The sequence below is a fragment of the Hippocampus bargibanti genome, linkage group LG18, assembly GCF_051943395.1.
Source record: "Hippocampus bargibanti isolate YZ-2025 linkage group LG18, ASM5194339v1, whole genome shotgun sequence".
Taxonomy (NCBI): domain Eukaryota; kingdom Metazoa; phylum Chordata; class Actinopteri; order Syngnathiformes; family Syngnathidae; genus Hippocampus; species Hippocampus bargibanti.
In genome coordinates, this window is record NC_142751.1 from 11,004,234 (window position 1) to 11,026,157 (window position 21,924).

At 41.6% G+C, this 21,924-nt stretch overlaps 1 protein-coding gene across 1 annotated transcript; it reads right to left on the minus strand.

The window, feature by feature from the left end:
* Positions 1–41: 41 nt before the first annotated feature.
* On the minus strand, positions 42–21,786 carry LOC148884594 (uncharacterized). The gene is made up of 50 exons (XM_089021289.1): positions 20,232–21,786; positions 19,510–19,655; positions 19,295–19,407; positions 18,199–18,338; positions 17,804–18,027; positions 17,623–17,729; positions 17,424–17,542; positions 17,218–17,353; positions 16,420–16,502; positions 16,101–16,220; positions 15,923–16,024; positions 15,672–15,830; positions 15,514–15,596; positions 15,278–15,422; positions 15,126–15,170; positions 14,886–15,053; positions 14,377–14,496; positions 14,182–14,292; positions 14,088–14,120; positions 13,734–13,868; positions 13,404–13,550; positions 12,785–12,919; positions 12,561–12,718; positions 12,351–12,495; positions 12,219–12,273; positions 12,086–12,152; positions 11,885–12,018; positions 11,779–11,822; positions 11,538–11,711; positions 11,297–11,451; positions 10,536–10,649; positions 10,332–10,447; positions 9,705–9,859; positions 9,424–9,629; positions 8,503–8,680; positions 8,203–8,427; positions 7,140–7,309; positions 6,980–7,050; positions 6,796–6,896; positions 6,599–6,718; positions 6,202–6,339; positions 5,983–6,137; positions 5,794–5,893; positions 5,479–5,714; positions 4,315–4,498; positions 3,982–4,230; positions 2,771–2,953; positions 2,625–2,684; positions 1,395–1,546; positions 42–1,308 (listed from the first exon to the last, which is right to left on the minus strand). The coding sequence occupies exons 1-50, from the start codon at positions 20,296–20,298 to the stop codon at positions 1,264–1,266; spliced, it is 6,528 nt and encodes a 2,175-aa protein (XP_088877415.1). The 5' UTR covers positions 20,299–21,786; the 3' UTR covers positions 42–1,263.
* Positions 21,787–21,924: the final 138 nt, after the last annotated feature.

The window sequence follows — 21,924 nt, forward strand, 5'->3', positions numbered from 1 at the left end:
GGAACTTTTCGTTTTTATTTTTTTTAATGCAAATGTAAATATGATCATGTCGTGTTTTCTAATCAGTCATGAATGATAAAAAAAAAATAAAAAGTTAAATAAAATAAGTCGTTCAACGGCGTGACTTTTACATTCAGTAAACGATTTAATATCGTGTCACAATTTCTTCAGCCAATTACACATTCCAGCACGTTATAAAAAAATAATTTTATTATTTAAAAAAATATATTTGAAACGTTCTCATCTCCAGAGGGCAACTTGTCGTTTTTATTTCCTTAGGTTAAAAAAGTGGCCAGTTGGGATAATTAACTCATTCACTGCCAGACGTGCAAAAATGTGTCCACTCCAGAGCCCAGTGTCAATGTCACTTGAATTCCAGGACCCACAAAGTATTGAGTTTTAGAACTACATAAACATTCAATACAGAGTTAGAAATCGTAGACGCTCTTCTTTCATCAGAAGAAAATAGTCAATTTCTAAATTATATGGGTCTGGAGTTATGGGAGCTTGAAATGAGGGTGGCTGTCCAAATTACAATGCAATACATACATATTGTTTATATAGCGCTTTAACAACAGCTGAAGATGGAACATCCGCTAACATGAAAAAAAGGGAAATGCTGCCCTTTGTGGAAGGGAAAAACATTGCCAGAGGTCTGGCCAGCGCTTTCTCCGCACCCAAGCATGAAAAAAAAAAAAACAGAACAAATTATGTAATGGCGCTCTACGTGATAGTTTCAATTCTCGAATAAATTCAGGGATGGCAGTGAATGAGTTAAATTGAGTCAAGTTGACTCAGCCCCCCCAAAAAACAAACAAAAAAAAGGTATGAAAAATAGTGTGAGGGCCTTCTCAGGTTATCGGTTGACTTTTCCATGGCCTCGACTTAACTGTAGCAGACATTTTGACGATTAACTTGGCAATGGTTTTACATGTCCGGCCCCAACTGGTAATCACAATTAAGATGATGATTATGAAGATGTATTGGAATGATTTTCTCATTTTGTAGAGTACGTCAACATTTTTGCTTCGGTGTTCCCAGGGAAATAAATTCTGGAAATCCATTTGCCATTTACAATTAATTTTTGGTGGGGTTTGTTGAGGTGTTATGTACAGACGATTAGACACACTATTACAAAACAAAGATACTTCAACTTTAAAGTGAAATTGGTCAGTGAGTGAGCTGATGATATTATTTGTTCACTGCTCTCATTTAGCATTCTGTTTTGGAGCTTTCGCCATAACATTTGCAGCATTTTGAACGCTATGTCTCCATTTCATCCGCAAAGTTGGGGTTGTTGAATGCATGCTGTAACAGAAAAGTGAATCGTTAAAGCATGTTTTTTTTAAACCCCAAAAAATAAAGCATCAAGTTCTTGGGAATCGATAACTCACAATGTCATTGTTTGCGGTGGGCCTCTTTGGGAAGCTTTGCCTGAGGCTGCTCAATTTGTACCCTCGCACGCTGAATACGTAGAAGAGGAATCCCGCTATCAGGCTGACAATGACAACAACTGCAGTGACGACACCGACGGTCACACCATTGTCTGCAAGTAAAGTGACAAATGTTCTCGGAGAAGTGAAATAACAGGCAGGAATTTTCTCTCACTATTCACTCTCATTGCACTTTTTTTTTTTTTTTTGGGGGGGGGGGGGGGTTGCATTATGCAAAAGAGTGGTATGCACCTTGACAGACAAGTTTAACTCAGTCTGTGATTAAAGGACAACCAACACCCCCGGACAAGTTGTGTGCATAATTTGTAAAATCACTTCAAATGACTTCTACTGAGCGCATTTTACAAAGATTCGACCGCATATAGCTATATTCTCCATTTTAAGACTCGCGCTGAATATTCAGGAAGTCTTGTTGTCCAGTTAATGACGATTCCCTGAATGATGTCACGTAGGGAACGCCCGTGACCGACAAGGCGACACACAATGCATTTTAGGCATGTTTTTTTCATCTGAAAACACCATGTTGATCGCGAAATTAGAAGGAAAACAACATAAATAACGCGATGGTGAATCGTTGTGTGTCGCACCAACACTACCAATTGCGGAAACACCATAAAAGTGGACACAAATTCTCAGCAGACAAATCAGCCCATTTCCAACGGAGCTTGTGCGCCATCTTGTGTATTTTCTGGAAACTACATTGGAGTCCAGACGGCTCGAATTGATACGGAAGGACTTCTTTAATCGATTGCAAACACGTATGCTTTCCTCTTGAGAACTATTTGAATCATGTTCATAACTGGATAAGTAACAAGAAAGCATCTTCTCCGAATCTGAACTCTCTGAAGCCATTGTTTTGTGCCTGGAGTATCCTGGCGTGACATTACGAACAAGGGGGCAGGACCTTCTGAAACTCGCCATTTCCGAGGTCATTTTGAAGCAGTTTTGGGACACTAAGTCATTTTTATTGGTGTTTTGCATTTGACTAAAAATATCAGCCTGCGTGATTTGGGTATTTTAGATGCTATAAAACGTTTTTCTGATGTCAGTTAGGAAACAAAAAAATGGTGTCGTTGTCCTTTAAGTTTGTAACTCAAAATTACATTGAAATGCCATTACTCATACATCACCACCATATTATACTCTGTGATAAGTCAGTTGCACACTCACTGTCAACATTCGGACGGTCTGTGGGGAAAACGGGGTTTCCGCCATCGTCAGTGGTGTAATCTGATGACAAAAAAAAACAACAACAAAGACCAGTCTGAGTGTTTACCAGGAAGCACTCGCTACTCACGACCTGTCGGAATTCTTACATTGTCTATGACGACATACAAAGCCTCTTTTCTGAAGGCAGTCGTTGTCGTTCCAACGTCCGTCGGGGTACATCTCAACGCAGTTCTCCTGGGCCACTTGGCCAGGGTGAAAAGCTGCATTGGGCTCACCGGGAGCCCAGTTGAGGAAGCCCAGAGATGTCTTGTCTGTCCAGCCCCAGCCAACTGTAAAGGGACAAATAAGAAAGCACAGTGGTGTGAATACATGAAGCCAAAATACTTTAATTCATGAGATTTTTCAACATTTTTCTTGGCTTATTGATTTTTTTTTTACTTCTAGTCTTTATATTTGGAACATGATATCTATACCTTTACTCCCAAAACATTTTGGTGGCATCGAAAATTCAAACCAACACAAGATGGCTCTTAACTCATTCACTGCCAGATGTGCAAAAATGTGTCCACTCCAGTGCCAGGGTTTTTGTCATTGTCACTTGAAATTCCAGGAACCACAGAATATTGAGTTTTCGGACTACATAAACATTCAATGTAGCATAAGAAACTTTAGACTCGCTTCTTTCATCAGAAAAAAAGTTAAATTCTACATTATATGGGTCTGGAGTTATATAAGCTTGAAATGAGGGTTTTGGTTTTTCATACTTGGGTGCCGGTCATGTTTTTTTTTTTCTTTTCCATCTTAGCGCTTTGTTCCAGTTTCCATCTTAGCGCTTTGTTCCAGTTTCAGCTGTTGTTAAAGCGCTATGTAATAATAATATAATAATACATTTAATTTCTAAGCGCCTTTCAAAACTCTTAAGGACACTTTACAGTCACTGGATTTTTTGCATTGTATTTTGGACATCCACTCTCATTTTAAGCTCATATAACTCCAGACCCATATAATTTAGGAATTAACTCTTTTTTTCTCATGTAAGAAGATAATCTACGGTTTCTTACGCTGCATCGAATGGTTATATAGTCCTAAAACTCAATATTCTGTAGGTCCCGGAATTCGAATGAGAATGACAAAAACCCTGGCACTGGAGTGGACACATTTTTGCACATCGTCTGGCACTGAATGCGTTCAGTAACAAACAAATTTGTACTTGGGAACATGCCAAAGTCTAATTTTACTTACTTTAACAAGCATCTTTTTCTAAAAATCAATTATCTCTACTTAAGCGCAGAGTGCCTTTGATACTTTTAAAAATTAGCATTTGCTTGAGCTAAACGGTAACTCCAGTTTGCCTCACAGTTGCGGTCCTTGGTGAGGCCGATCCAAAGGTTGTGATATTTGCTGTGGTTGAGATTCCTAATAAACTCCAACTCTGCTCTGCTGTGGAAGGACGCCAGCTCCGTTTTCGTTTCACGGCAGTAATGTTGCGAGTCAGGCCAGGAGAAGCCCTTCTGCTCATTGTAGACAAAGTAACAGTAGCGACCGTATGGAATCCACAACGGTAAGCACTTCCCGTCGCCGGGGGCTGGAGTCACCAGTGGTCTCTCTGAGGAAATATTGAATCGGGTGAGTTAAACCAGAAGGCTCTTTGCAAATCAATCTGATGAACGGCGAAGGTGGGAGGCAATACCGGAGGAGATCTTGCAGATGTAAGATTTGGCTTGGTCACACCGGGTGTCGTTCCAAGTGCCGTGAAACAGTGGCGAGCCTCGCATGCTGACACAGCCCTCGTCTTTGAGGTTGTCGGGCTCTCCGGGACCCCACTGAGTGAAAAATACCGGCCAGCCATCTGTCCAGGCGAAGGAGCCATCATCCTGTAAAACAAGATCAGATGAGACTCGAGTGTTACTCACCCCAAAAAATGTATGCGAGTACAATGATACCTTGGCTTACGAACGTAATTGGTTCCAAGAAAGTTTATGTAAGACGGAAAGTGTGTATTCCAAACATTAATGTCCCATAGGAAACCATTAAAATGAGAATAATCCGTTCCCAGGTCCCCTTAAAACATAATTTTCAACTAAATAACCCTTAAAACTACACACAATATACCTTATTTTATGTATAATAAATGTGCTATGGTATTGTAATTAAAGAAATAAACTGTACTATATAATAAAGTTGTTTTACTTTTTTGATGGTCGTTGATGGCTAGATGGAATGGATAGCTTTTTGCATAAAGTGTCTCAAGGAGCTGTGGGTTGTACGTCATAGAAGTTGTGATATTGCAACAGCAACAGATGCAGGCAGACACACTAGAAACTTCATTAATAGCTGGTTCCCTTGCTTGTATGTTCTCTTCAAATTATACAGATGGCTTGTGCGGTTTATTTGTGGAGCCTGATTGATGGGATATTTTAACCTTGAAGTTGAAACAAGTCCAAATTTCACCGTGTTTTCTACCCATTTTCTCACCATTTCACTTTTTTTTACTTTTGTTTTTTTGTTCCCTTTCGAGTGTGTGTGTTTCTGTTTCTGTAACCCCTCCCCCGCTCACTGCTGCGAGAGTCCCCTCCCTCCTCTACCGCGGATCTTGAACAATCACTTTAACCGAAGACTGCGGGCGGGGAATATAGGGGGAAAAAAAGACGTCTGCCATTTCAGGAGCTCCAAGAACCGGCTCATTCGCGAACGACCCATCACTCATTGTGGCGCTCCGTGTGTTTCCCAAAAATTTGTTTGTATGGCAAGATTATATTCTCGCAAATTTAACGTTTGTAAAACGAAAAGTTCGTTAGCTAAAGTGTTTGTAAGATGACGTATCACTGTATATGTTGTCTCCTCGCTTTAGCACCTTGAGTCTCAGCCCGATCCAAGCATCATTTTTTCCCTGCAGGACCACCCCGGCGACAAACGCCTGGTCATAGCTCATGTCGATGCTAACTAAGTTAGCGCCCTGCTGCTCGCAAGCCTTCTGAGCTGCATCCCAGGTTTCTGGCTCCTCCACTAGCTTGTAGCAGTTCAGGTACCAGGATATGTAGCCGGCGGGACAGGGGCTGCGTGTCGGTGGAGGCGGCGCGATACTGCTTGCTAAGGTAGAAGCCGAAGAACAAAGTGAGCATCGGTATGGTGAAGTTGTCCAATCGCATTTGAGTGGCTGTGGACTTACATTTTTTCCTGAAGCAGACAAAACTGTGGTTTTTATGACAAGCATCGTCATTCCACTTCCCGCTCGTAAGAACGCTGTGAGTTATGCTCACACAGTGCTCCTGGTTACAAATGGCGGGATTTGGGGAGTCCAAAGTCATTGAGATGATAGACAGAGAGATTGATAGATGGACAGAATCAATTTTCTCACCGTCCCCCCTGCATTGTTGGGCTCTTTGCCGTTCCAGTTGGTGTAAAGGACTGGGCTCACGCCGTCGCTCCATGCGTACTGATTCTCCACCAGGATGTCAGACAAACCGATCCACGTGGGAAGCTCCATGTCTTTCAGATAACTGGACACAAAGTCTAAGAAGAAATGTCATTTTTACATGTCAATTTTTTGGAGTGGCAATTATCACAAGCAACTGACCATTTTCATACTGGTTGTCGATAACTACTAACTCCCCTCCTTGGTCTTTGCACCAACTGCGTGCGGACGTCCAGTTGGCTTTAATATCATCTTTCTTCCCCTTGAACAGGAAACATTTATCGTTGAAATGCATCCATCCTAAGTGGAGGGGTAAACAATACTTTTTATTAAATAGTCCAATGAAAACCAAGCAAAAAAAAAAAAAAAACATGGAGACCACAAAATATGAATACTGTAGCTGTCAAATATTTACAAGATTTTTTTTGTGGTCAAAACTAGTCTGTTTTTTTCTTCAAGAATATACTCACATTCTTATATTCAAGAAAAGTTATATTTTTCTAAACCAATGAAAATTTACTTCAGCCTATTTGCAAAACAAATAGACTTGAGGCATTACCAGCAGGGCAGTAGCCCTCCCAGGGTTGCGTTGGGGGAGGAGGAGTGTGGTCAGCTCCAGGAAACTTCTTGCACACGTACCCAGCAGCGGCTCGACCGCAGTTCACATCATTCCAACCACCTTAAGTGTTCAGGGATTCAGAAAACATCAGCTTTGGGATACGATTGGTAAATTTCCAGTCAGAGGAACTCCAGTACCTTGATGTCTCTTCATCTGAACACACTGTTCCTCTCCGTTGGCGTTGTTGGGCTCACCTGGACTCCAATGTGTGTACGAGACGGGAGAATTGTCTTGCCACCTGCATGAATGAAAACTCAAGAACTTGGAGTTATTGAATTCATCAAGCGGCACATTTGAAGTCAACATTGTGAGATGACACACGCATATTGTCCATCTGTGATCCCCAACATCCTCAATCCGATCCAAGCAGCAGAAATCTGACCCGTTCCCACCTGGAGGAGAAGGCACAATTAAATCACGCAAGATTGATCAGCTATTTTCACCTCGGAGATAAAATGTACATTATCATGTGAAGTCCTACCATGCTGTTGACATATGCCTGTTCGTCCGTGTTCAAGATGGAGACAAGCTGGGCTTTCTCGAACCAACAGCGGTGCATAGCCGTGCGGAAGTCCACAATGTCCGTGTCGTTGTAGTAGTAGCACATGTTGTTGTTCTTCCTCCAACTGGGGTTGCTGCCACAATCGGGGGCTACAAAAGGACACTTGAAGCTATATACAGGTATCATCCGAGTTACGACCGGGTTCCGTTCCGACAAAACGGTCGTAAGTCAAACGGTTGTAAGTTGAAATCCATTCAAAATGGCTGATGTGACACTGACAGGACAGGATAATAATAATAATAATAATAATAATAATAATAATAATAATAATAATAATAATAATAATAATAAATTTCATTTATGACCGCCTTTCAAAACTCTCAAGGACACCTTTACAGTCACAGGATATTTTTTCTGTGGGTGAGCAGCGGCAGCCACACATAGTATGTCAATCTGTTGTTTTTAAGCAATGTTTTCTATTGAATACTATTATATACCACGCTGTTTACAGTTCATTTATAAATTTGATAACTTTTAGTGTCATTTTGATCATTTTATATTTCAAATTATCGATTTTTATTGCTGTATAACTACCTGTAATCTATACAAAACTGTTTACTGTACAGTTCATTTATAAATGTGATATCTACATTTAGTGTTGTTTTTATCATATTATCGATTTTTATTACTGTATAACTGTACCTGAAATGTATATAAAACTGTTTACTGTCCAGTTCATTTATAAATGTTACACTTACCCTGCTCTGCCTGCTAATTCAGGCGGACGCCAAAGGAAAAAAGCAGCGTACAGTACTACAGCAGATGTTGCCGAGACGGTATCTGCACTGTATGACTACTGTATTGAGTGTAGTCGCGCATTGCTGTGCAAGTGTGTGACATGCTGGCTGGCCAAAATTGGAGTACGCATTGCCGGCTGGCGGTCAAGATCGTAAGTACAGGTGGTCGTAACTCGCGGCGGCGGTAACTCAGATGTTACCTGTATATAAAAGTGACCTAAACCAGACAAGGGTATTTTGTTTACCCGGTACCGGCGACGGGGGCTCCGGAGGTAAGATGGGGTTCTGTCCTTTAGCAATCATGCATATCCAGTCTTGATGGGCATCGCAGTTGAGATCGTTCCACCAGGAGTAGGTGCCGTTGGTGGTGCTAACCATCTCCACGCACTCCTCCCGACCCTCGTGGTTGTTTGGTTCGCCGGAACCCCAGTGGGTGTAGGAGACCGGTGAACCATCACTCCAGGAATAGCCTAGAATTAAAAGAAGTTAACTGGAAGTCTTCTTTTGGAGCATGGTTTCTTGGTTTTTGTCCGTAATGGGCACACCTCCTTCTGTGGGGTTACTTCTCAGGCCAATCCACTTGCTGCTTCCTTTGCTGTAAAGGGACAGGAAGGCCTCCTCCTCCAGATTATGGATGCTGACTAGGTTGGCCCCCCTTGCCACACAGTCTTCATGCGCGGCCCCCCAGCTCTTTTTTAGGGACCAGTCCACGTTGTGGAAGAGCTGCAAGACATTAACTCATTCACTGCCAGACGTGTCCAGTCCAGTGCCAATGTTTTTGTCATTCTCATTTGAATTCCACAGAATATTGCGTTTTAGAACTATATAAACATTCAATGCAGCGTAAAAAACTTAGACTCTCTTCTTTCATCAGAAAAAAAGTTAATTCGTGAATTATATGGGTCTGGAGTTATATGAGCTTGAAATGAGGGCGACTGTCCAACATATAATGCAATACATACATATTGGTTCACATAGGGCTTTAACAACAGCTGAATCTAGAACTGTTTCATGTAATAAACTGTTAGTCATCATAGGGTAAATGGGGAAAGTTGTAAAGCTCGCACAACTGTCCATATTTTTATGTTCCTGTTGTGTTTATTATTTTGCTTTGTGTTGACTATTATGTGAAGCCCTTTGTTGCAGCTGCAGCTGTTCTGAAAGCGCTATATAAATTAGGATGTATTGTATTTTATTGTCTGTCTAAAGACACACTCACATTAGCGGCGTGAGTTTGTGTTACTTTGGGGTTGAGCTTTATCGGCACCCCCCCAAAAAAAAGAAAAAACGGAAACATTCGGGAATGACGCACAACAGCATATTTTCAAATCCCAAATACATTCCTGAATGGCAATGAATGAGTTAACTATCAGCCACATGGTCATGGGACATGCAAAATACGAATAGATTCATCAACCAAGGTTAGCGGTACAATTGAAATGATTATGCAGGTGCGACAGCCATACCCTGTAACAATTCCTAAAATTGGGCTTGGAGGTCCAACTCTCAACACAGTCCTTTGAGGGAGGAGGGGTTGGGGCCTCGGTTGGCGGGGTGATATCCGGCCGGGGTTTCTCACAGATAAAGGCAAATTTCTCCGAGCACTGCTTGTCATCCCAAAAGCCGCCAACTTGACCGGTTGTCATGGCCACGCATGTGCCATCCCCGCTATCTGATGACGTGACCATGAATATCAAATTATGTTGTATAACTTTCTGTGTATTTCATTGGAAGACCACTTTTCTACCTGGCTGGTTTCTGTCCCAGTGAGTGAAGGTGAGTGGATAGCCGTTCTCCCAGATATACTGCACCCCTCCGCCGGTATTCCCGTTGGCTCGTAGGCCAATCCACCACAAACCTGTTTTCCCTGAGAGCACCACTGTAAAATGTGCTTGCTCGTATCTGTAATGATATCACCCAAATTACCGTATTTTCCGGCATATAAGGCGCACTGGAGTATAAAGCGCACCTCAAATGAATGGTGTATTTTCAAACGTTTTCCATACATAAGGCGCACCGGACTATAAGGCGCACGCACCTTCAATGAATGATTTTTGTTTTCCAATATAAGATATAAATATATAAAAGTTTTCAAAATGTAAGACACACCACATTATAAATCGCTACAGAAGAAGCTGGGGTTATGCAGAACTTATTCTACAGGAGGAAATGGAGTCGTTGGTTGATGACATTAGTTGCGAGACCTGTTGTGGCTCAATATTACTTCACATATAAGGCACAGTTGTGTATAAGGCGCAGGGTTATCTTTCGAGGGAAATCAAGGCTTTAGGGTGTGCTTTATACACCGGAAAATATGCTAATTAAATATACAGGCATAATTTTCAAACACTATCATCGAAACTGACACACTCACATGTCTCCAATGTGCAGCAAAAAAGCATCCTGCCCCTGACAGAAGGCTTTGGCGTCCGACCAGCTCTGACCCGTCTCCTCCATCAAGTAGCAACCATAGCCGTAAGCATCCCAACCCTGATGCAAAAAAACAGCAAGGGATGCACATATTAGATATAGCACAAATGGCAGTTAGAAAAAATTGAGGATGTTTTGCCTGTCCCACCTGCGGGCAGCCGTACACGGTGGGCTTCACTGAGGGAAGCTGGTAATGCCCTTTGGGCATTTTACAAATTAACCTATTGAGTTCTGTGCAGGAAACATCTTCCCATCTGCCAGTCTGAAAGAAAAAAATGCTGTCAATAGATTCTGTTGAAAAGCTTTCTTCAGCCGTCATCTATACTTCTTTGAGGTGTCGGATGTAACGCTCCTCATCCAAAAAGCTTCGTCAGCGAACTAAAGTTGTGCTGGTAATTATGGCCCTATGTATTTCCCAAATTGAAGCAGATTTACGTGGAGCAGGAGTCGTGAGACAATCTGTTTTCGCTACACTTTTGTGTTGGCTCTCAACATTTAGCATGTAGCAGGACACTGATACTCTCCACTTTCATCTAGAACTGCTTCATGCAACAAAGAGGGAATGGTTGTGTGTCTTTTGTGTAACATTATTTGTTATTTAGATTTTAGTTTTTTTAATTCAAGATGGCGCCGCAAAAGTTGCTGCCTTTAGTCTTGTATTTGTTTTTCTACTTCTTCATTTCCTTTTCTAAACATTGCTGCTGTGTACCCATTGTGAGACTAATAAAGTATAATCCCATCCAATCCAATGGACACAAGGCCAGCGTTAACAGGACACATTTAACTGATTAAGCTCTTTGGATGAGGAGCGAAAAATCCGACACCTTCAAAGAAGTACAGATGATGGCTGAATATAACCTTTTCACCGATGGACCACTCCTGTACGACTGAGAGCCTACATAGACGCACCTGGTGTAACATCTTCACACAATCCTCATTGAAACCGTGATGGTTGTTGGGCTCTCCCGGGGCCCAGTAGGTGAAGGTCACCGTGTGGTGGTCTGACCATATGTACATGCCGGAAACTAATAAGTCATTCAGTCCTGTCCACATGTCGCTGGTGGCTGCAAAGGGTGGATATGCATAAGGGGTTTATTAAAATGTTAAACTTTTATTTGAGTTCTGATTGGGAGCGTTATATGTTACGCACCAAAGTATAAGTAACTTTCCAACCAGCTTTGCTCCACCATGGAGCGTATGGACACAAGTTCCGCACCGAGACTCCTACAGGTGTCTTGAGCATCGGCCCATGTCTTTTTATCCTGGAAAGATTTGTAACAGAACTCCCCGAACTCGTACCAGTCGGGTCCTGAACATCTCAGTTCTGAAGATGGATATCCCGTTTGAGTTTCACACTTATAATATGGCAAAAAAAATGGGACTACACTTACCTCCATTGGCAAAAGTATAAGACAGAGGATATTCGCCGTCATATCTGCAGATATGATTTACATAATTAGCTGTTTCTTCATTAGTGATATTATTCTAGTCACTCACTGTCTCGAATTAATCCCATTCCTGGTAGAGCCAGCATAGAAATTCTGTCCCTGAGTTTTGAGCAATGTACAATCTCCTCCGATTTCACTCAGAACGACGCCAGCGTGGATAGCGGCTGCGCAGATATTTGAGTCCTGTCCAAATCAAACCAGAGTATGGTTCACAGTGAAAACACAAGGGGCCGTTGTTGCAATCTCATACAGCTCGATAGATGTTGGTTCCGTAGACGGTGTAGCTGGACTTGGCGCAACCCGCTGGACAGTGGACCCTGTAGAAGACATAATAGTGGAGAATGGGGGATGTCATTGCAGAAAATAAGTCAAGTTTCACTCACATTATTTGATCGCCGGGGAGGTCAAAATTAGGTTTGCTGGCGCAGGTGATGGCATCTGTCAAAGGGGATGTTGAATTCAAAAGAATGCTTTTAATTCTCACAACATACCTAGCGCTACCGTGTTTTACTCACAGTCAGGCGTGCATCCCAAGACCTCAAAGCGAAGGCCGACTTGCCCGCTATACTCCAGTGGCAGAATCCGAACGAACTCAGTAGAAACAGGCGTGCCGAGGAGCTGAGTGTCTGCCGTGTTTCTGTCTGTTGAGCCGGGTAAAAACTGAAAATAGACGTTTGAAGTTTGGATTTTATGACACACAGATGGAGTCATATTGACCCGCTTACCTGCCCGTCAGCTGTGTAATCGGTCCATGACTGGCCATCGATACTATGCTGCATTTTAAACTTGGTGACCCAGTGGTCACTATTAGGACAACCTTGTATCACGATTCCTGTCACCTTTCGTTTCTGGCCAAGATTTGCCAGGATCCAGCTGCCGGCAGCTGGAATACACGATATTGACTAAAATATCAAGGGTGTACTTGAAAGGTTGTGAACGTTTTACTTACGATTTCCGAATGGCTTCCAACAGGAGTTTCCGTTCAAGCGGGCTTTGTTAGGGGGAAAGCTGCTCATAGATGAGGAAGCTGAAATCTGCAAGTCTGTGATGTTCCTGTCTTCCATACCCAGACCGTGAAGACACACTAAACAAAAGCCAAAAGTCAGTGGGGCCGGTTACTTCGAGGTTGTTTCCAAAGAATTAAGTCCTCTGTTGTATTTCAACTGGCTTAAGTGGTTGATAGTGAATACACAGAATAGAAGTTATCATATTTAAACGTTTCATGCTGTTGTATGATTAGTGGGCCGAACACAAGGCTCAGAATGGAAGCACAGAAAATCTGGGGTCAATCCGAGGTGAACAGACAAAGCCTGTGAAACTGTCATCCTCAAGTAGAAGATATGTCCTCGGGCGAAATTTCGGAAATGGTAAACTCCTTCACAGGAAGAGCTTATTCGGCAGGTTACAAATCTATAAGTTCATGGAAAGACAACAAATTAAAATGTCTATGTTTTGTTGCTGGCCTCATGAATACTGCGTCCATTGCCGGCAGTAAAAAACACTCTTCCTGTGTTCGAGCCTTTGTTCATAGTGTTTAAGCAAACATCTCTGACATTACTAAAGCTCACCTTTCTGTTCACAGCTGTAGACGATCTCAAGGTATTTGGAAACTGAGGGGCAAGGGTCCACCTCCGTGTATGCGTATGCAAAGCAGAAGGGATGGTTGTCGCAAACTTTCCTGTAGTAAGGGAGTACATGTTCCACTGTGCAGTTACCTGCAAGTGATACCAGTTGATGAGAAATCCACAAACACAGTCTTGCACATCAGAGAGAAAAAATGCTGAGATCACATTTAGGTTATCTATCAGGTTACCACGTGCATGAAAGGATACAAAATATATATATCTACATATATAACACAGCTATGGATCTAAATAGCCAGCTATAGATCCTATTACCATCTGACCCTGCCAGATGTGGACACACGTCACCACTCTTTCGTCCGTAGAACGCCGACTGGATGTTGATGACGCTTTCTTGAGGACAGTGAAGCACAGCGGACGTTTCCTGGCAGGCGATTACCGTCATGAAGCCTGCGAAGGCACAGTTGCATTATTATATATACTGTACATATATTTCTTTTTTTAAACGCTTTTGATACCATCATCCAAAAATAGGGTACTAGCTTGTACCAACAGCAAATTTGGGAAGAAACATACTCACCTTTATTTTCTACGAGTAAAAATTTACGGCGGTATTCATTCCTAATGTCAATACTGAAAGGGTTAACACACTACTTGAAGGTGACATACCATGATGAGGGGGTGGAGGTTCCGGTGTCCTTCCTGTAAAAGAAACCAAGAGATTGAAGCTAAGTGCAACAACAATTGGAACGTCACATCGTACCTCTTCTCTTGCAGATGTACCCTCTCCTGCTCTCACAGTTATCATCATTCCAGTAGCCGTCGTTAATGTACATGGAAAGACAATCTTCGCCAAAGTAGTTATCTGGGTTACCTGTAAGGAGAGAAAAATGATCTTAAAGCACTGCGTTTCATAACATTGAAACTGAAAAGAACTTGACAGCAGTTTTAAATGCACCTGCACTCCAGCGTACGTATCTGAACGGGGATCCGTCCGCCCACTCCCAGCCGCCTTCAGTGATGGAATCGTGGCCGCCCATCCACAGGGAGATCCCGGTTGGGCTTAGCTGAATCACACCTAACAGGGCAGACTCATTTAGACTTTCCGCAAGGATATAAAGATATCCAAACCGGACACCAGAATGCTATAGAGTCGAGAATTGAAGGCATAACTTTACACAAAACGGTTATTGTATCTCACAGGTGTCAAAGACAAGGCCCGAGGGCCAAATCTGGCCCGCCACATCTTTTTTTTTTTCGGCCAGTGAAAGCAAATCAAGCTTGTAAAATTCCATGATGCTTGCTAAAGTCTGAAGCACAATTTCAAACTGTCATATGTAAACCACATTAACAGTCATTATTTTGGACTTCAAATTTGAAAAGTAGTTATTCATTCATTTGTTGTGCTTTCTGTATTTAATTTGTGGACGAGATGAAAGAAAAATGAGTTTGACACCCTTGTTGTACCTTGTATGAAGGCCTGTTCAAAGGGGTCGGTGACGCTGACCAAGTCTCCGCCCTGGTTGACGCAGTCGGCACGCGCTTCAGCCCAAGTTCTCATCGACAGGTAATTAAACAGGTAGCAAAAGTCATTAAAGGGATCCGCCATCCACGAGCCGCATTTTTCATTCCAGCCTGCAACAAAAATGCTTTTTGACAACCAAATTGTACTTGTAAGGATGAGCAGTTTGTGTTTGTGAGCTCCACCTGGTCCTGATGTTGGCGGCTGGGGAGGAGGCCCCTGACCTTTAGCTGCAGGGATGCCATAAGTATGAAATATGAGAGATAACATTTGAAGATGTGAAAAGATATGAGAGACCATATTAAAAGACATGCAAAGAGATGTAAATGTTTTGGACCTTTTTTGCAGATGAATTCATTGGTGGCTGTGCATAAGTCGTCATTGAGCTTTCCCGGTGATTCATGCGTCGGACCAAGTAGGTGAATGCAATCTTCGTTGTTCTGCCAGTTGTCCGGCTGATTTGGTGCCCATGGGAGGAGATTCTGTGCATCACAGTTGTAATGTTGCTTACTTTTAATTGCATTGCGAGTTTTCTGAATTTCTTTCAAAACTAACTGGAGTTGTTCCACTTACTGTAGCTGTTCCGTCAGTGTACACAAACTGGTTTTCGATGTTAATATCATTAAGTCCCACCCAAGCACTTCCCGGCATGTGTGCTTCAGGGAGAAAAAAAAAGTTATGATGCCGATGTTGCAATTAATCCCTGAGTGACAGTTAGCCTCAATGCTCACCAGTCAAGAAGCTGAGCTCTTCCTGCGAGTGAAAGCTGACAAGGTGACCTTGTTGAGCGACACAGTAAGACTCTGCATCCTGCCATGTTTTTACCACTTCCCCCTCGAAATGGTAGCAAAAATCGCCATACAGCAAATAGCCGGGGTCGCAGTGAGAAGCTAAGTGGAGAAATATTTATGATAAACCTTTGAAGGTATTAAAGGTTGTTTTTTTTTGGGGGGGGAGGGGGGGGTGCATCTGTGAGACTCACTCGGTGCTGGAGTCGGTTTGGGGTTTTGACCTCCTGTCATCTCACAAATGTAACCGAGTTTCTTGAAGCAGTTGCCCGTCTCCCATTTTCCGTCATAGTTTCCTTTAGGGGTCAACAACATAGACATGTTGGGTCCTGTCATTGCATTTGGTCAGTGTTAAGTTAACGCGGACGCTACCTGTGAAGATCATTCCGCAGTCCCAGATATTTGCAGTATTTATGGGCCAACCGGGTCCATAGTTTGTGTAGTTAATAGCGGTTTTGTCCACCCATTGGAATGTCCCATCTTGGTCTTTGTCTGAAATGCCAATGACGGTTAAATGTTCGATATACTTATACGAGGACTGAAAATACCCTGTTTAGCTCTGCAAATGAAATAGCTTAAAGGACCCTGCTCTGTTAAATCAACCAAAAGCTATTATTTTGTTTTGGAGCCGTTTGCGATATATTATCCAAAAAATGGACAGATGGAGGAGAGGGGAAAGCAAACATTGTACCTGATAAACCAATCCAGATGTCGGGAACATCCACTTGGTGAAAGTCAGGAAGTTTGCCATTAATGAAGAATTGTTCATCTTGGCTGCAAGAAAAACAATGTGTAGGTTAAAATTAGACCACCATAAAGAATGACAAAATCCATTCCAAGTTGCAGAGGTTAAAATACGACTGCCGAAACTCTCCAGCCGACCTCTACTAAGTATCATTGTTATATACAAAACTAAAAAACATTTTGACACAGTGTGTACTTCGGAGCAAGGAACCTTAACTCATTCACTGCCATTCACGAATTTATTCGAGAATTGAAAATATGACGTAGAGTGCCATTCCAGAATTTGTCAGGGTTTTACTTGCAGAGGGTGCCGATAAAGTGCTGGCTATGGCCTCTGGCAATTTGTTTTTATTTTCCCACAAGGGGCAGCATTTCGTTTTTTCCATGTTAGCACTTTGTTTCAGCTTCAGCTGTCGTTAAAGCGCTATATAAACCAATATGAATACATTGCATTGTATTTTGGACAGCCACCATCATTTCAAGCTCATATAACTCCAGACCGATATAATTTAGGAAATTAAACTTTTTTGGTCTGATGAAAGAAGATAGTCTCGGTATTCTAACGCTTTATTGAATATTTATATAGTCTGAAAACTCAAAATTCTGTGGGTCCTGGAATTCAAGTGAAAATGACCAAAACCCTGGCACTGGAGGGGACACATTTTTGGACGCCTGGCAGTGAATGAGTTAAGATGATTAAGCCCTTCTACCATCAAAGCCGCAATGGTGTCCAGAATATATATACCTGTTGATGACAAGCAGGTGAGCCCCCTCATTGGAGCATGTGGCGAAGGCCTCGTACCAGGTGGTCAGCAGGTCGGTGTTGCTAACTAGCCAGTAGCAGCTTCCTGAAAAACTAAGCCATCCGGCAGGGCAGATGGCTAAAGCGAGATGCGATGATTGCGCGTTTCTCAATTTTTAAAAGTGCAGATAAATGACAGCGTCACTCACTGTTCAGTGGCCGTTTGCACATGTACGGACGCTCATAACGACATAGGTGTGACCTCCACTTGCCAAACTCATCGGAGTGATCCTTAATGATCGCCGCGCAGGAGCCCACTTCGCCATTGCTGTTTGGAGACATTGCGGAAAGTGGGTTTTACATATTTGGGTAAGCAGTTACGATGCAACAATGATATTATTTTCTTACATCGTGGGTTCACCCGGTGCCCAGTTGGTGTAGTTGACCGACAGGGTGTCGGACCAGTTCATGTGCATGTTTCCCTCTTGGAGTTGACACGAGAACTTATTGCATTTCTGCGGAAAACCATTCCTGATTCTCAATCCAGTACCCTGTACAGCTAACACGGTTGCGAGCGATTTTGTCTTACCAGATTGGAGAGTCCGATCCAGAGGTCGATCCGGTAAGGATCCAGCATTCCAGTTACGTAAAGCTCCTCTCGCTCGGAGGTGATGGAGACGAGGTCACCGCCCTCTAGCACACAGTCATGACGGGCCGCCGACCAGCTCTTGGCGGTTGCCGATTTTACTTTGTAGCAGTTGGAGCTGTGCCGGTCCCACCCATTGCTCAGATCACATTGTGGCCCCGGATTGGCTAAGAAAAAAAAATGGGGAATTTGTCTGGCTAAGCGGTGGAGATTCAGGAGCCAGAAAGGCCCTTCTATGGCACTAAACACTGAGCAAATCACTAGGCTACTTTCACAACCATCATGTTCAATTTTGTTTTTCACACTCAGTCATGCTAATCAATGCCGTACAGACTCACGGTTGGCGTGCTTGCAGATGTATTTCCTCTTAACGTCGCAGTTCTCATCATTCCAGCGACCCAAGCTGCCGCCCACCACCTGGCCACAATCCTCACCCGGTTCGTCGCCCCAGTTGTCAGGCTGACCTTGAATCCAGTACCTGGCGATTTAAAAAAACAACAACTCAAAACTGATTTTATTTTTCATTCACCTTTTTAATGGTCTACTGTGATGAACTGGCTAGCAACTAATCGCAAAGCAGATGCAAACACACGGCCATTCATCATCGCACGTGGTACCCAATCACTGGTCCACGGCCCACTACTGGTCTAGATGCCATTTGGTAGCGGCTGCCTCGATAGTGTTAAGGAAGAAGGAAAAATTCATTTATTTATTTATCTATGTATCTATTTATTTATGCCATAGCAAATACAGTCAAACCTCAGTTTTTGAACGTCTTGGTTCTCGTCCAATTTGGTTTTCAACCAAATGCCCCGGTATACGACCGAAATTCAGTTTAACCAAATTGAGCGCATCTGAATGCGCCACTCGACTACCGCTTTCTTATAGGTCACTTCCCTATAAGTCACCTCGTATTGTGCCTTTACTCATTGTGATCCACATATTTGTTTTGTTGAATAAAGTGTTTTTTTTAAACGAAGAAGCAGATGTGTTTGGCTGAGATTTCCGCAAATCCGACATTGTTCTAGTGTAGCGTTCCATTGTGAGCAGGTGTGTTTTTATGTTCCAATGTTAATGGTGAAATTGCTGAAAATAAAACGTTAGTTTGTTTTTATAGTATTTTACAAATGACCTGCTATGTGTGTACAGTTGATGCTGTAAAATTGTTAACAAGTGCTTTTTAAAAGATGTTTTCTAGACTTGGAATGAATAAAGAAAATCTACATTAATTATAATGCAAAGTGCTGATTCCATTTTCGAACAAATAGTTTTTCAAAAAGGTTTCAGGAATGGATTATGGTCAAAAACCGAGGTATCACTGTCACATCCAACTAGGGAATATACAGTGTATCTTTATATATATATATTGCACCACTTAAGCACCCTGGCAGATGTGGCCAGCTTGCAAAGACGTCAAGGGCAGTAATTACATACGCTATGTATTGTATAAAAGGACTCCCATCCGTCCACTCCCACACACTCTCTGTGATACCATCCGTCAGGCCAATCCAGAAGATCTCCGTACCGATTTGCGTCCTCACCCACAACTGTGTCGATAAAATAAAATCATCAAAAAAAAAATATATTCAGGTAAGAGTATTGGAAAATAATGTATGTAACTTGTTTACAGTTTAGCGATGTAGCCTCACCCTTTCGTGGATGTCCTGAATGCTCATCAAGTTGCTATTTTGTGATAAACAGAAGGTGTTAGCCTCCCACCATGTTTTGGTATCAGTGGAGAAGTAGTAACATTTGTGTTCATTTTCTCGCCAGCCTGCTTGGCACTGACACTGTCCTGAAAATACACAAACGTCGGTCTTTACTGTCTTTATAGATATGATGAAAGAGAAAAAAATGCAAGACATGTATGGTAATTTCAGTTTAATTTCAAAAGGTGTGGAAAAAAAGGTTCACTTAATAGTGGTGAATATGTGACATGCGTAGAGTACAGAGATATTTAACATTGTCGTTGAAATTCAAGAATTGTAAAAAAGTGTCATGATTTGAACACCTCGCAATGAATTGTAGATATGTTTCACATCTGCATATTTATTATTACATCACATGATCAGAATGATCCTTGTGCTTTGTTTTTTTGGGGTGAATCTCAAAAATCGCTTTCATCTTAATGACACATTTGAGAACACAATGCTTAAAATTATTACTTTTTCACCCTCTTCACACTCCTAAAAAAATGAGGATGCTCATTTAATGCCCAAAAAAAAAACATATTTCTTACCAATTTGAAGGAAAACATTTGCATTGCATGGTGATGCATTTCATTGAATTCATATCACAAATAATTCCATGTTTTCTATTTGATGATTGGCTGACCTCAAACACAAACCAAGTCAAAAATGGGTAAACTCACCAAGACCAAGAAGAGCAGCCAAGCCGACAAGCAGCAGCACAAGTGATCTTCTCACTTTCCTCTTCATCTTTTACTTGTTTTCTCTCCGTTCGCCTTTTGTGGCATACGGTGAAAGCTGCCGCTTCTTCTGAACTCGATGAGGAATTTATCTGAGGGTTATCAAACTTCTCATTGTCTTTGCGCGCCCAAAGAGTCCAAAGAGTGCCTGTAGTAAAGCATAAGCATCTCATCGTGACTCACACAATACGCTAATGTGTAAAATTTGAAGGGCACAAAAATACTGTAAAGCAAAACACATTTATTGCTATTAAAATACATTTTTCTTGAAACATTTTATACATTGTGAAAACAGACCCTAAAAAAATGTCAACTGTTTTCACATTTCAGTTGTCCTGATATTTTGAAAGTTGTGTTTTCACAGACTAGTTTTTTTATTTGTTCCACTCCACAAAGTCCAGCACTTTATAACAAGCGCATGTCTTTGCTTCAATAAACTGTCACTTTTTAACTTTGGTGTTAGTTTCTTTCAAATTCAGCTTTACTTTGCTGTTCTAAGACATGGTGAAACACGGTATTTTTAACAATAACTGAAAATAGTCGAGCCTATCCCAACTGACAGATTTTGTTATCATCAAACAAAAAAGTATTTTTCTGTATATATTTTTTTTTTATCCCGGTTATAGGACAACTAATTACAGACCACATAACTTGCCCAATTTTATTGAAACAATTACAACAAAAGTACCCCAAAGAAAAGAACAACACAAATTAACAAACACACATATTCACAGCCTCAACCTTTTGAACAGGTCGATTTTCATTGTGCAGTGTGACCAAACATATAAACAATATTTCAAAGCGGATATTCCGTTCTATGCGACCAAAAAAAAAAAACAAACGTGAAAGATACAATGATTCTATTTTGCACAGAAAATTCTACCACAACTAAAGATTATAACACTTATAACAGATATTATACAACTACATTTGTATATTACAAAAGTGTCCGTGATATATTAAAATATATATGCATATTCATAGGGACAGGAATATTGTGTGTGATTTAGCTTCTGACAGTCCAGCTATCGACATCCTCCTCCCCCAAAAAAAAAATCATAATAATTATACACAAAAAGCACCCCGTACACCCTTTGTATGCATCTGTTCAACACAGCAATCCGTTTCAATTCAAACACTTTTATCAGCCATGATTGTTCAAGCATTGTGATTTTTTTTAAAATAATACTTCTGAAAAACATTGACGCAAATAATCACATATTGTGATTGTGAGTCGGTGAAATGTTGAAATGTTTTTGGAGCTTTTAATAAACGTCCTCTTAACATATTTTGAGGATCAATATTTCCCTCCGTCATATCCATGTAAACAGATTGGCCAATCACAGCGGTTCAATAGATTTGGGTTCTGGATAGAGCGATGCAGTCATGCCCAAAAGAAAAGTTAATAGACTTAAAAAAAAAGCAAAAAGAAAAGAAAATGCAGCTTTTTTCTGCTTAATGTTAAGTAATGCAAGATTAAATAATGCTGTGTTGCTGTTGTGTCATCACCCAAAATTCAAATGAAGCGTCATTACTTAGTTGACAGTCAATTCCTTGGATGAAATGCGCTTGTGTGACATGCATGACGCGAGTCATGGAATAAACAAAATGGACGACATTGAAGGAGCAGGAGAGA

What these genes read in the sequence shown, in the direction of transcription:
- LOC148884594 (XM_089021289.1), bottom strand. Translation starts at nt 20,298, where the DNA reads ATGAAGAGGAAAGTGAGAAGATCACTTGTGCTGCTGCTTGTCGGCTTG. An exon ending in ATCACAGATGGACAATATGC is followed by an intron (nt 6,897 to 6,979) that starts GTGTGTCATCTC and finishes TCATTCATGCAG; the next exon opens with GTGGCAAGACAATTCTCCCG. An exon ending in TCAGATGAAGAGACATCAAG is followed by an intron (nt 6,719 to 6,795) that starts GTACTGGAGTTC and finishes TGAACACTTAAG; the next exon opens with GTGGTTGGAATGATGTGAAC.